Source organism: Hyperolius riggenbachi, chromosome 6 (genome assembly GCF_040937935.1).
Source record: "Hyperolius riggenbachi isolate aHypRig1 chromosome 6, aHypRig1.pri, whole genome shotgun sequence".
Taxonomy (NCBI): Eukaryota; Metazoa; Chordata; class Amphibia; order Anura; family Hyperoliidae; genus Hyperolius; species Hyperolius riggenbachi.
Genome location: NC_090651.1, coordinates 23,972,073 through 23,985,302, shown reverse-complemented (window position 1 = coordinate 23,985,302; position 13,230 = coordinate 23,972,073). Strand labels below are relative to the sequence as shown.

The 13,230-nt window shown below is 45.2% G+C and overlaps 1 protein-coding gene and 1 long non-coding RNA gene across 3 annotated transcripts in view; one reads left to right on the top strand and one right to left on the bottom strand.

Moving 5' to 3' along the window:
• LOC137520732 (uncharacterized) overlaps window positions 1-1,711 on the top strand; it is a 55,083-nt gene extending 53,372 nt beyond the window's left edge. For both annotated transcript variants that reach the window (XR_011021922.1, XR_011021921.1), the window contains exon 4: window positions 1,489-1,711. This is a non-coding gene — a long non-coding RNA (uncharacterized lncRNA). The remainder of the gene's footprint in view (window positions 1-1,488) is intronic.
• Window positions 1-13,230, bottom strand: part of LOC137520728 (cytochrome P450 4A12A-like) — an 89,199-nt gene that overhangs the window by 29,983 nt on the left and 45,986 nt on the right. The window contains exons 7-8 of the mRNA XM_068239026.1: window positions 12,664-12,770; window positions 3,253-3,443 (exon numbers count right to left, since the gene is read on the bottom strand). Of these exons, the coding sequence (XP_068095127.1) occupies window positions 3,253-3,443; window positions 12,664-12,770 (298 nt within the window). The remainder of the gene's footprint in view (window positions 1-3,252; window positions 3,444-12,663; window positions 12,771-13,230) is intronic.

The window sequence follows — 13,230 nt, the reverse complement described above, 5'->3', positions numbered from 1 at the left end:
TATAGCATGGGATTTGTACAGTCAGGTGGACACAGTATAGATCTGGATTTAAAGCAGATCCGAGATGAAAAACTAACTATAACAAGTAACTTGTCTATATATCTTATCTAAAGTTTAGATAGTTTACACAACATATTAAGCTGCAAACAGCTTCAAAAGTTTATGATTATTTATTCCTGTGATACAATGAAGGCAGCCATGTTCTGTTTGTCACATTGTCACAGGCTGAGGGCTGTAGATGCTATCAGCTTGCCTGTGTGTAAATTCAGTCCCCTCTCCTCCTTCCTCCTCCTCTGCCTCTGAAATCAATGGCTAGTAACCTCCTCCTCCTGCCCAGACTGAGCTCCCATAAGCCCTTGCTACAGTGCCAAGGCACAAAAGGAGCTGTGGGTGAGGCTTGTTTAGTTTATAGGAAATTAGAGTATTAAAACAAAACTAAAAAAGGGTTTGGCTTGAGGAATGCCCTATAAACAATAGGAAAGGGACACAATAATACAATGAGTATTTGGAGTCTCGGATCCACTTTAAATGGTTTCATAGTTGACAACTGAATTGCTATGTAATCTGTAACTAAAAAAGGTTGTGATACCCTAAATATCTGATTGTCCCTTTTAAGGGAGAGAGAGAGAGAGTGTTGGATTAACGATGAAAGGTGGCAAAAGAATGTAAGGGGAATAATAAAAATACTGTCATACATAAGGGGAATAATCACTGTCATACATCCATTTGATGAAGTATAAGGAAGCTTTACGTATGCAATAGGAATCTTTTGCATATAGAAGAATATGAATGCTTGTATTCAAATAATATGAATGGTAATTGCAATCTAAGGAAGTCTAAGGAAGTCTAGATGCAGCCAATGGGCACGCGAAATGCACTCGTAAAATAGCCCATAATGAGATTGTGTACATAAAGGCAAACTAGCAGCCAATCAGTGAGGGTGACGTATACAGCTAGGAATAGCCTATTGTGGCGTGAGATGCATACATGCAAAAATGATGTCAGGAGGCAGCCAATGGCTGTCTGCAATAAAGGTTAAAGAAAACCTGTACTGAAAATTAAAAGTCAAAATAAGCATACACAAGTCATACTTACCTCCTGTGTAGTCTACTCCTCAATCTCTTTTTCCTCTCCTGCATCCTGTTTGTCCACTGTGATCAATGGAATTCTCCGTCCTCCATTTTGAAAATGGCCATTACCCCATAACAGCTTCCTGGTCAGCACACTCTTAAACTGTAATATCGCCCACTTGAGCCATAGGGAAACATGGACACATCAGTTCTCCTCTCAGCTGTAACTGACAGCAACTGATATATAACCGACAGCAACTGATATATTTCAGTTCTGACAAAATGTTGTCAGAACTGGAAGTGATCATTGTCAGAAGAAAATGGTGCGCTTCTGAGACTAACTGATGGCAAGGTAACTATGTAATGTTCATTTGAAGTTACCTCATGTGTTTATTTTAAATAATTTTACTCAGTACAGGTTCTCTTTAAGAATCCCAGCACAGCGTCCAGTCCCCGTGCCCCTGATGAGTCATGAGGCAGTGACGAAATCGATAGGGCGGAGACTGGATGTGTTGGTGAAGGAACGGCGGTGACGGTGGTGAGCGGAGTGTTGTATGCGGGACGGCTCTGGCGTGGAGGGAGGCAGCAGACAGGCCAAGCATCACCCAGCCCAGCATCGGCAACGGGGGAGAGCCCATAAAACAAACTCTATGCGGATATAAAACGCAAACAACATGTGAGTGGGTTTTATTGATTTTAAATGGTATTATGCTATAAGAGGTTATTTTTTTGAGGTAACTGTCAAGCAAGATCTGGAATGCTGAAACATTTTCTGCATGATATGGGATATCTCCAGCAATAGTGGCACCAGGATCCTTAGGCTCCCTGGATATTGTGCATATCTGACCAGTCTAGCAGTGATCAGAGATTTCTGGTGAGTCTATTCACAGAAGGGTGCTTGTGGTGAAGGATATAGTCATATATGTATTGGTGACAAGTAGAGATATCGCGAACGGTTCGCCGGCGAACGGTTCCAGGCAAACTTCGGTGGTTCGCGTTCGCCAAGAGCAGGTGAACTTTTCCAGAAGTTAGATTCGCCCCATAATACCCTATTGAGCAGAACTTTGACCCTCTACATCACAGTCAGCAGGCACATTGTTGCCAATCAGACTGCACTCACTCCTGGAGCCTCACCCCCCTTAGTGCTTGGTAGTCAGCTCTCTTAACTGCTGGTCCACCACCAGCACTACATGCTGAAGGCAGCCTAGCATGTACCATTATGATCTACATGCTAGGCTGCCTTCAGCATGTAGTGCTGGTGGTGGATCAGCGGTTAAGAGAGCTGACTACCAAGCACTCAGACCTGGGTTCAATTCCCGGCCAAGGTATGTAAGCTGGCTTTTAAAAGCCTACAATACCCTGGAAGATGAGACCCTCCTCCCGGAGAGAGGAGGAGGGGAGAGGAGGAAAGTGTGGGCCTGTAATTGAATACTGAATGAGATTTCTGACCTTAAAACAGGGGTTTATGTGAAATGTAGATTTTTTTTCTGGGACTTTTAATGTGTATTTCACTCAATAATGTCTTCCTCCAGGTATTAGATCCCTTGAAACATGTTTTCTATCATTTTTCCAGCCGGTAGAGATTTTTCAAAATTTTTAAGTTCGCCTCCCCATTGAAGTCTATTGCGGTTCGCAAACTTTTCCGCGAACCGAACCTTCCGCGGAAGTTCGCGAACCGAAAATCGGAGGTTCGCGACATCACTAGTGACAAGGAAAAAGAAGCTATGAAAAGCTTAATATAATGAACTTTTTGTATGGATGTGCACTTAACATTGTGATATAGAGACGTTGATAAGGCTTGCCAGGCCTAGGTGTAGTGCTCTCCGGTGGTTTTTATAGTATAAGTTATGAGCTATAGCGCTTTAACATATGTTTGACAATTAACCAAATAATTAACTTCAAACTTTTAACTGTAACCTACAATGCTTTCCACATTCTCCCCCATACATCCCCTAGTTTCTAAATACCATCCAAACTGCAACCTCCACTCTGCACTCAAGCTTCTGCTTTCCTCACCTAGAACCACCTGCTCTCATTCATGTATAAAGGACTTCTCACAAGCCTCTCCCCCCTCCTCTGGAATTTCCTTCCTCAACACATCTGTCACGTTCCAAACCTTCAAGCATACCCTTTGAAGCAACCCCAAAGTGAGCTAAACAAAGAGATAGATACTTATCCCCACCATTCCACAGTGTTCCGGTCTCCCAAGACCTTCTTGATTTCCTCCTGACATTTCTTCTGGTGTTCCGGGTATTTGGCCATACAGTATAATAACCAGGAGATGCCGCTGGCCGTTGTATCGTGTCCCTCAAACATGAAGGTGTCCACCTCCGCCCTAAGGTCCTCGTCAGACAGACCCTGACCATTCTCATCCTATATTATTTTACAGATATGTTAGGGTCAGGGAACCTTAAAACACATTAATGAAAGTACTTGGAACAAGACTAAAGCTATGTACAGTGCACAAGCTAGACAATCTGTAACGATTGTGGAACTTTCTCCGTGATCAGCGCACAACGCGTGCGCTGACAAGGCGGAAATCCTCCACAAGCGTATATTTGCAGGCACCCAGCAAAAGGTGCTACGCACCTGTAGAGGGAAATTCCTGTCGGCAGATGGCGCTGGGGAGTGCAGAGGAACCAATCCTCTGTACCTCCACAAGTGCCAGACAGGAATTGTACGAAGCGCAGAACGCAATCGCAAGAGAGGCGATTGCGAATGAGATTGAGCAAAGGGATAGGTTGTATGTGTGTGCGCCAATCCAGTCGCCACCCCGCGACCACGCACACACAACAGCAGATACGAAATAGGAACGCGATCGCGAGAGGTGCGATCGCCAGACGTGACACAAGGCAGATCAGAATAGAACACGAGAGTAGCAAAGGCACAGCAAATACAATAAGGAGATACGGAAAATAACAAACGCTAGCTAACCGCGAACACCGCACTCATTCGCAACAGTGCACACGGTTATGCGCGATCTCCACGTGATAAGCACAATAGAGACAAGCACGCCTAACTAACCATTAACAGACAAACATGAAACAGAGGACGCGAGCGCTTGCTTAACGGTTATCTCACCGAGCCTGCAGCAAGCGTAGCGGACAAGACAGACACACGAAAACAGGGACAAACGAGAGATAGGATCCACAGCACTAGCGAAAGGTGGCCAGCGTGATCCAGGTACAGAGTAGCAGAACAGAAGGATCCCCAGCGCTAGCGAAAAGTAGCTAGCGCGATCCCAGAAGACAGAACAGAAGGATCCCCAGCGCTAGCGAAAAGTAGCTAGCGCGATCCCAGGAGACAGAACAGAAGAGATAGCTGGTAGCAATCGCTGCACCAGCTATACTCCAAGAACAGAGATCAGAACCATTTCCTGTCGACCACCTTTGGGGCAGGACAATGGCAACAGGCAAGACAAGACAGAACAGGCAATACAGATAATACAACCTGACTGGGCTAGAAGGGGAGCCTAAAGCAACCCCCAGGAATTAACTATACTAGATAGCAATGGCTGACACTCCAGCAGTGTCCATCAGGAACAGACCATGGAAAGGAAATGACCAGCAAAGCCTTCTGGGAAACATAAAGCTCTTATAGTGCCAGTCATCAAAAAAGGCAGGTAGGGGATTTACATAACGAATGTATGCAAATTCCCCAGCAAGAGAACAGACCAGAAACTTGCAATGGAAAGACAGGTCTCTGTTCCAGAGACCTGCAGCCCACAGACTAGAGGAATGGACAAAAAGCTGTCTGCCTGTGCAGCCAGCTGAGCGGATCATCACAGTACCCCCCGCTCTAGGGATGGATTCCAGACATCCCTCAAAACTGGTATCATCACAAAATTCTAACTGAAGACTCATGAAGGTCGGGGCAGCCCGACAAGGCCCAATTCCAGAGTCAGTCCATCCGAAACCGACCTCATCGGAAGCAGAAGCCACCGAAACATGCCCATCAGCACTACAAGTCTCAGCGTAACACCCATCAGGACTGTGGACACCAGAGAAGAAGCCATCGACACCCTCCAGACAATACCCACCACCTTCCAAGGAGCGTCCAAGAATACCAAACCTGCCGCAATACCTGTTCGAAGTGTCCCTTACAACACCAAAGCCATTGCTGATCGTATTCAGGGCACCAAGCAAAACCTTTCCCGGAATCTCCCAGAACGCCTTGAAGCTCCGCAGAGATCCCAAGAAGCCAGAACGCTCACCAGGCTCACATGGAGAACCACCAAGAACCCCTATGGAACCTATGATCATTCCAGACTCAAAATTAGTAGGACACCCATAAAGATCAGGACTTTCAGGGACCACTTCCGGGCATGCAAGCAGGCAGGCTATATCAGAACATGTCTCCACTGAGGAAGCATCTGAGTATGCTGGTAACCGAGGCACACTTGGGCTGTCTGGGTCACAGAGCACATCGGGGTACACCAGTACAGGAGAAACCTCAGGACATGTCGGGGAACTGCCAACCTCAGAGTCCGACACGACAAGACCAAAACCAGTACCGGGCAGAAAATCATCACGAGTAAAGGTCACAGGTACTGGTCTTTCAAAAGAAGACTCGGACTCAAATTCAGAATTTTCTGTAACTGTAATATCATCATTGACTACACATGAATGAAGCTCCACAAGAGCTGCAAAAGTAGTCAGCAAGGCAGCAATGCCTACTGAAGTGGACAACACCTCAGAAGGACCTGGGGGGCAGGAGACATCTCCTACAAGTTCTGCACCCTTTGGGAGGAACTCGGAGACTTCAGATCATCAAACAAGACCTCAGGAACATCATTTTTCAAGTTGTCTAAGAAGGATTCTGTACTATCCATGTTACAGGGCAAAACTGGAACTTTACTTTGAGAACAGGGCAGATGTCCCAGGGAAGGTTCCACCATAAACTGAGACTGAATTTCATCATCATGAGTGGAAAGTACAGGAATATTCACTGGACCACACACTGACTCCCTAACTTTAATCTCGCTGCACCCAGAACTCTGCGTAGCAGTCAAACTAGCTTGCAACTCCAAAACTGCAGAAAGACAGGTAAAAATAGCAGCAATACCTAGACGAGCCTCTAGGGGCAGGGCAGGAGATATTGTACAAGGCAATATTGACTCATCCAGAGTACTGGGTGGAGAGTCAATACTTTCTTCAGAATCAGACTCGGAAATGTCAATGCAAGTGGACATCATGCCTTCATTCATGGTACAGGGCAGGTTCAGAGAAAGCTTCTCTGGACAAGGCAAAGAAGCTTCAGCATCAGATTCGCAAAACCGAAGCGCTGTCTCACTCTTAGATTCGGCTAACAATGTCGAATCCGAGGAGTCAGAACGCAAAATTTGCGGATCCAAGATCGCTTTAGGTTGCGAAACTGACGCTTCCATATCGCAAACCTCCGCGATCTGCAAGGCATCTAGGACAGAAACACTGGAGCAACTGTCATCAGGCAACAGGCCTGCACAGGTGCAAACAGAATAAGACATAGATTCATTTGCAAAAGAAGTGGCGACAACAACAGGAGAAACTTTATTAGACACATCAATAATTTTCTTAAAGTTGCATAACTTAGGAATTTTCCCCATGGCAGGCTCACAAACGGACGATCTTAGAGAACCTGAGGGAAAAAAATCTGTCTTCCTTAGACACAGGACCACACAGACCTTTTGCAGCCATACGTGCGGTGGCGACATCAGACCGCACTGGTTCAACTTCCACACAAGCAACTGCTCTGAACGACTTGCACTCAGACTTCAAACACTCAGTTGCTTCGGGAAAGGGAATGCATTCAAAACTCACTTTCTTTAAATCCAGAGGATTGGAACAATCGTCCGCTGACAATGTGTTTTTAGCAGATTGAAGCGCATGTAGTTCATCCAAAATCATTCTCCACACGTCAAACAGCGGAGTCACAAAGTCAGAGATACATTCACCAGTCTTGATTAAAGTGCACGCAGACTCAATGCACGCATACAAAACTGCTTCGTTTTTAGAACGGTAATGATTGCAAAACGATCTCCAATCACATTCCAATTCATAGACCAGGAGCTCGATCTCCCATTTCTCAAACGGGGGCTCCCATGCACACTTAACAAAGGATGAACAATCATAGTGCGCACAGTCTACAGATGGAACTGGAGCAGGAACGGAACGGGAATCTTTTACCTCTTTATTGGGATCAATTAATTGGTGTGTGTGTAATTCATCCAAAATGATCTGCCACACATACATCACCAGATCCACAACACACTCGTCACATTCATCAGAATCAATCAAAAGGCACACAGAGTCAAGACAATCGTTCAGGACATCCGCGCTTTTTGCGATGTAAAAATCGCAAAAGGCTTTCCAATCCAAATCAAATTCCTCCACCAGAGCCACGATTTCCCATGAGGCAAATGGCGGTTCAAACAACCCAGTATCTAAATAATCTCCATATGGGTGGGGATCAGGAACGAGTACAGATTTTTTAACTGCTTTAATATAGTGTGCGATCCTACCTATAGCAGGATCCACATAAGCTTTGGATTGGGGCAAAAAACCTGGAAACTGATCAGCAGATGCATTATAAACATCATTATCATACTGCATGGTTTTGCCCATTTCAGACTTGACAGAAATAACCTCTCTATCTGTGGTTGCCATGGGCAACAGATCTTTCCGCTGGGAAGCCTTCCTAGATCTTTTACGTTTAGACTTAGGCCCCATACACACATCAGACCATAGTCTTTTGAAAATGAAAGATCACAGACCAATCTTACCACCCTTCATGTAGTATGAGAGCCATACTCTACACAGTCTTTTCTATGGAGCTGAACTCCCCATCAGAAAAACAATCTTTGCAAGATGCTGCACACACAGATGCTGTACAGACACAAAAGATCAGTATCTGCAAAAGATCTGTTCCTGCCAAAAATCCATTCCTGCAAATTGCAATGATAGTCTATGAGATCTGCAGATCATCATACACACATAATTTAACTGACATTTATCTGCAGATCAGATCCACCAGGATGGATTTTCAGATCTGCAGATGATTGCTTGATCTGCATATGAATGTCAGTTAAATCATGTGTGTATGATGATCTGCAGATCTCATAGACTATCACTGCAATTTGCAGGAATTGATTTTTGGCAGGAACAGATCTTTTGTAGATACTGATCTTTTGTGTCTGTACAGCATCTGTGTGTGCAGCATCTTGCAAAGATTTTTTTCTGATGTGGAGTTCAGCTCCATAGAAAAGACTGTGTAGAGTATGGCTCTCATACTACATGAAGGGTGGTAAGATTGGTCTGTGATCTTTCATTTTCCAAAGACTATAGTCTGATGTGTGTATGAGCCTTTAGAGGCTTTGGATGGCTGCTTTATGGATGAAAGAGTAGATGGAACAGCTGATTGAGCTGCTGACAACAACTCATTAAGGGGGTATGGTAATTGAGGTAATCTCAGCCAATTGTGAATTAAAAAGGCCAAGAATTCCAGGGGTCTTTGACTCAGGGTGGTATGATCTAACACATTGACATTTCGCCCCCCAACAGAATGTAGACCATTTGGGGGGCCCAGGTAGACACTGGGGTGCATTGGAATTCAGGGTTCGCTAACAGTTTCGTACACTCAGACAAAAATTCGTCTGCTGATTGAGGTTCAAGTTTTTTAAATCTCTTAAAGGTACAAGAGCCATATTCGACAAAATCGTACAAATCGGAAATTCCGTCTACACTGGGGTTTTGGGTTAGGCTGGTCATTCTGTAACGATTGTGGAACTTTCTCCGTGATCAGCGCACAACGCGTGCGCTGACACGGCGGAAATCCTCCACAAGCGTATATTTGCAGGCACCCAGCAAAAGGTGCTACGCACCTGTAGAGGGAAATTCCTGTCGGCAGATGGCGCTGGGGAGTGCAGAGGAACCAATCCTCTGTACCTCCACAAGTGCCAGACAGGAATTGTACGAAGTGCAGAACGCAATCGCAAGAGAGGCGATTGCGAATGAGATTGAGCAAAGGCATAGGTTGTATGTGTGTGCGCCAATCCAGTCGCCACCCCGCGACCGCGCACACACAACAGCAGATACGAAATAGGAACGCGATCGCGAGAGGTGCGATCGCCAGACGTGACACAAGGCAGATCAGAATAGAACACGAGGGTAGCAAAGGCACAGCAAATACAATAAGGAGATACGGAAAATAACAAACGCTAGCTAACCGCGAACACCGCACTCATTCGCAACAGTGCACACGGTTATGCGCAATCTCCACGTGATAAGCACAATAGAGACAAGCACGCCTAACTAACCATTAACAGACAAACATAAAACAGAGGACGCGAGTGCTTGCTTAACGGTTACCTCACCGAGCCTGCAGCAAGCGTAGCGGACAAGACAGACACACGAAAACAGGGACAAACGAGAGATAGGATCCACAGCACTAGCGAAAAGTGGCCAGCGTGATCCAGGTACAGAGTAGCAGAACAGAAGGATCCCCAGCGCTAGCGAAAAGTAGCTAGCGCGATCCCAGAAGACAGAACAGAAGGATCCCCAGCGCTAGCGAAAAGTAGCTAGCGCGATCCCAGGAGACAGAACAGAAGAGATAGCTGGTAGCAACCGCTGCACCAGCTATACTCCAAGAACAGAGATCAGAACCATTTCCTGTCGACCACCTTTGGGGCAGGACAATGGCAACAGGCAAGACAAGACAGAACAGGCAATACAGATAATACAACCTGACTGGGCTAGAAGGGGAGCCTAAAGCAACCCACAGGAATTAACTATACTAGATAGCAATGGCTGACACTCCAGCAGTGTCCATCAGGAACAGACCATGGAAGGGAAATGACCAGCAAAGCCTTCTGGGAAACATAAAGCTCTTATAGTGCCAGTCATCAAAAAAGGCAGGTAGGGGATTTACATAACGAATGTATGCAAATTCCCCAGCAAGAGAACAGACCAGAAACTTGCAATGGAAAGACAGGTCTCTGTTCCAGAGACCTGCAGCCCACAGACTAGAGGAATGGACAAACAGCTGTCTGCCTGTGCAGCCAGCTGAGCGGATCATCACACAATCATCATCCAAAACAAATGATCCAAGAGTCCTAGCAAAACAATTATTCATTTTTAAAAAACTTGATACAAAAATATATAAAAAATATATATATTTTGGACTAAGAAAATAAAGCATACGGGCCCATATGCAATTAACTTTTTCTCCTGAGTTATTTCCTTGGACAGATTTTTCATACTCTCTTTAAAATAGCGTTTGAGCATTTTACAATTGAAAAAGTACATAAAGGTTGGTGGAAAAGTACTATCAAAATAATTTTGAGTATTTTCTTGCATGCTGGTGGTTTAGAAAGCATTTTATGGCAACAAGGCATGAATATATCACCTAGGAGAAAAGTTGGGAGAAAAAGTAAAATGCACAGGAGCCACGGTCTCTGATAGTAGAGAATCTGTACTCTAAAATTTTTACAGCAAAAAGCATACCATTCTATTCCTTATGTTCCCCTGTGCCCCTCTGTGCTGTTTCTGCCACTCCCTACTGCAATCCTGGCTTGTAATTGCCAGTTTTAGGCAGTGTTCACAAATAAACTAACCAGCTTGTGATACGCTCACATAAGAAGAGTGTGTGAGTCATACAGAGCCTGCAGAGGATGTGTATTGCTTCTATCCAATCACAAGCAGCCCTGCACATTCCACACATTCCAGCCTTAGCCCGACAAAGCCGACAGAAGAAAACAGATTAGATCATATAACAGAAATAACACAGCCACTGTGCAATTAGGAAAGGCTGCAGTAAGCCAGAGCACATTAGAACAGGCATAGGAACTTATAGGATAGAAGAACTAAGGCTGAAAATTTTGTTACAGAGTCTCTTTAAAGCTAATGGGAACCCTTTTTTTTAAAGTCAGATACTCACCTATGGAGAGGGAGGCTCTGGGTCCCATAGAGTATTCCCTCTCCTCTCCCGGTGCCCGCTGTTGTCCTGGCTCCCCCGTAGCGGTATTCGACCGTTTCGGTCAAATACCGCTGTCTCCTGGCCGAAGGGAGGCTTCAGAAATGCTTCGGGGACCCCGAGTGCTCCCGAAGACGGACCGCTCTACACTGCGCATGCACACGCGCCCTCTATGACGCACTCGCGTGTGCCCCGCCCGTCTTCGGGAGGACTCGGCTCCCAAAGACTTCCGAAGTCCTTGCGGTTGCGGATGCCAACGGGGGAGACATTACAGCACGGAGGGTATCGGGAGAGGAGAGGGAAGGCTCATTAGGACCAAGCCTTTCCTCTTCTTAGGTGAGTATCTGACTTTTTTTTTTAAATATGGGGTTACATTAGCTTTAATGCTATATCCTCAGCATGACTAGGGCCTACCGAGAGAAAAACTGGTGTAGTCCATTTGAATTTTCTCTTCTCCTCTTGCAACTCTTGGGTCTCCGGTTGAAATGTGGGCCTTGACACTAGCTTTATTAAGCTTATATGTTCTCCTTAAGTTTGCACAGGTTTCCTCTGGGCTCTATGGTTTCCTACCACAACCCCAAAATATACAGATAATTTAAATGGTTTATCCAAAATTGTCCTTAGAGTATGATAGGGACATCATACTATATGGCTATTGTAGATTAGATTGTGAGACAGTCAGAGTCATGACTGTTTACTCTGCAAAGCTCTACATAAGATGCCAGGGCTATATATTGTATATGAGGGGTGACTCTGCCATGCAGGGTGTGGGACACACTATGAGTGGGACATTGGAATTGTAGTACACACAATGAGGGGAGACAGGAATGCTGGGACAGATTATGAGGGGGGCTCTTGAATGCTGGGACAAACTATGCGGGGAATACTGGAAAGGAAGAACAAGCTATGATGTCAACATTGAAATAAATGTGTAATTCCTTAATACTTTCTAGTACTTTACTCCCATTATTTCCCCACAAGCTAGGTTACTAATTGCTAGAAAGCCGTTTACTTCCAGTTAGCGCTCGCCGTACTTGCGAGCGTCCTGGTTTTCTATAGCAACCAGTATCACGAGGATCCTGGGAGCGTGACGTCACATCTGCCCCGCGAGTGAAGGAGAGCCCGGTCCCCTGCTCGGCTTAGTGGGACGCAAGCGCACCGTGGCTGTGTACGCTTTGCCTGCCAACAGAGAACCAGGTGAGACCTGTCTAATAGGAGGATTGTATGCAGTCTGTGGAAGCTCTGAGCTCCCCTCTTTTTTATATAACTTTGAAATAATAAGATACACTAGTAGGGGGCATGGGAATGTTAGAACACACTATGAAGAGGACACTGAAATGCTTGAAGACACCATCAGGAGGACTCTGGAAATCTGGTACACACTATGAGACATTGCATATCTCCCAACTTTTTGGTATAAGAATCATCACCACCAATAGCATATCTGGCATAAAGTGGTTATATCCAGTAGATGCCTGCAATTAGTGACAGAGCAGAACCATACAAAACATAGGGCCACCCCTTGAATCAGCTATGATGGTGCAGCTCAGTAATGGAAGCACCCCTTTTTTACAAGGCTATTTGCAAGAACCCTTTACCTGCTACAGTACCCCACTTTCATAAAAGAATGTGGAAGATGTGTTACCCGGGCAAATAGGAGAATGTCAAGAAAATCCAGGCGTCTCTTCTGCTTGATCTTCTCCAGCTCTGTATCCTGTTTGAGGGACTCCTTCCGCAGTTTAATCACATTTTCTGTATTGGAAAAAACATGTAACAGTCATTGTGTCAACTTCCACAACACCATAATGGTCACCACCACCAGAGATGGGTGTGAAAACTCACCGTTATTGCCGCAAAAAAATAGTCCAGCAGAACTAAAAGTGCCCAGTAACTATACAATTATCAGTGAACAAACATTTTTATCAATCAGATTATTCCAGGGTTGCCAAAACATCCCTTTAAATACTGACATATCTAAGTTATGCAGGTTCTGGGGCTACTCACACAACTAATCAGTGCCTCGATCTAACCAGACTGTCACCACTTCCATTGAAGGTGAACGGAAGGCAGAACAGACCAGGAGAAAGTTTCACCACTTTCATCTGGCCTGTCCTGCCTATGTGTCGCATTTACCTTCATTGGAAGGGGTGACCAGTGCTGGGCCGAAATTACGCATGAGCGTAATTACGCATCGTAATTCAATATAAATTTA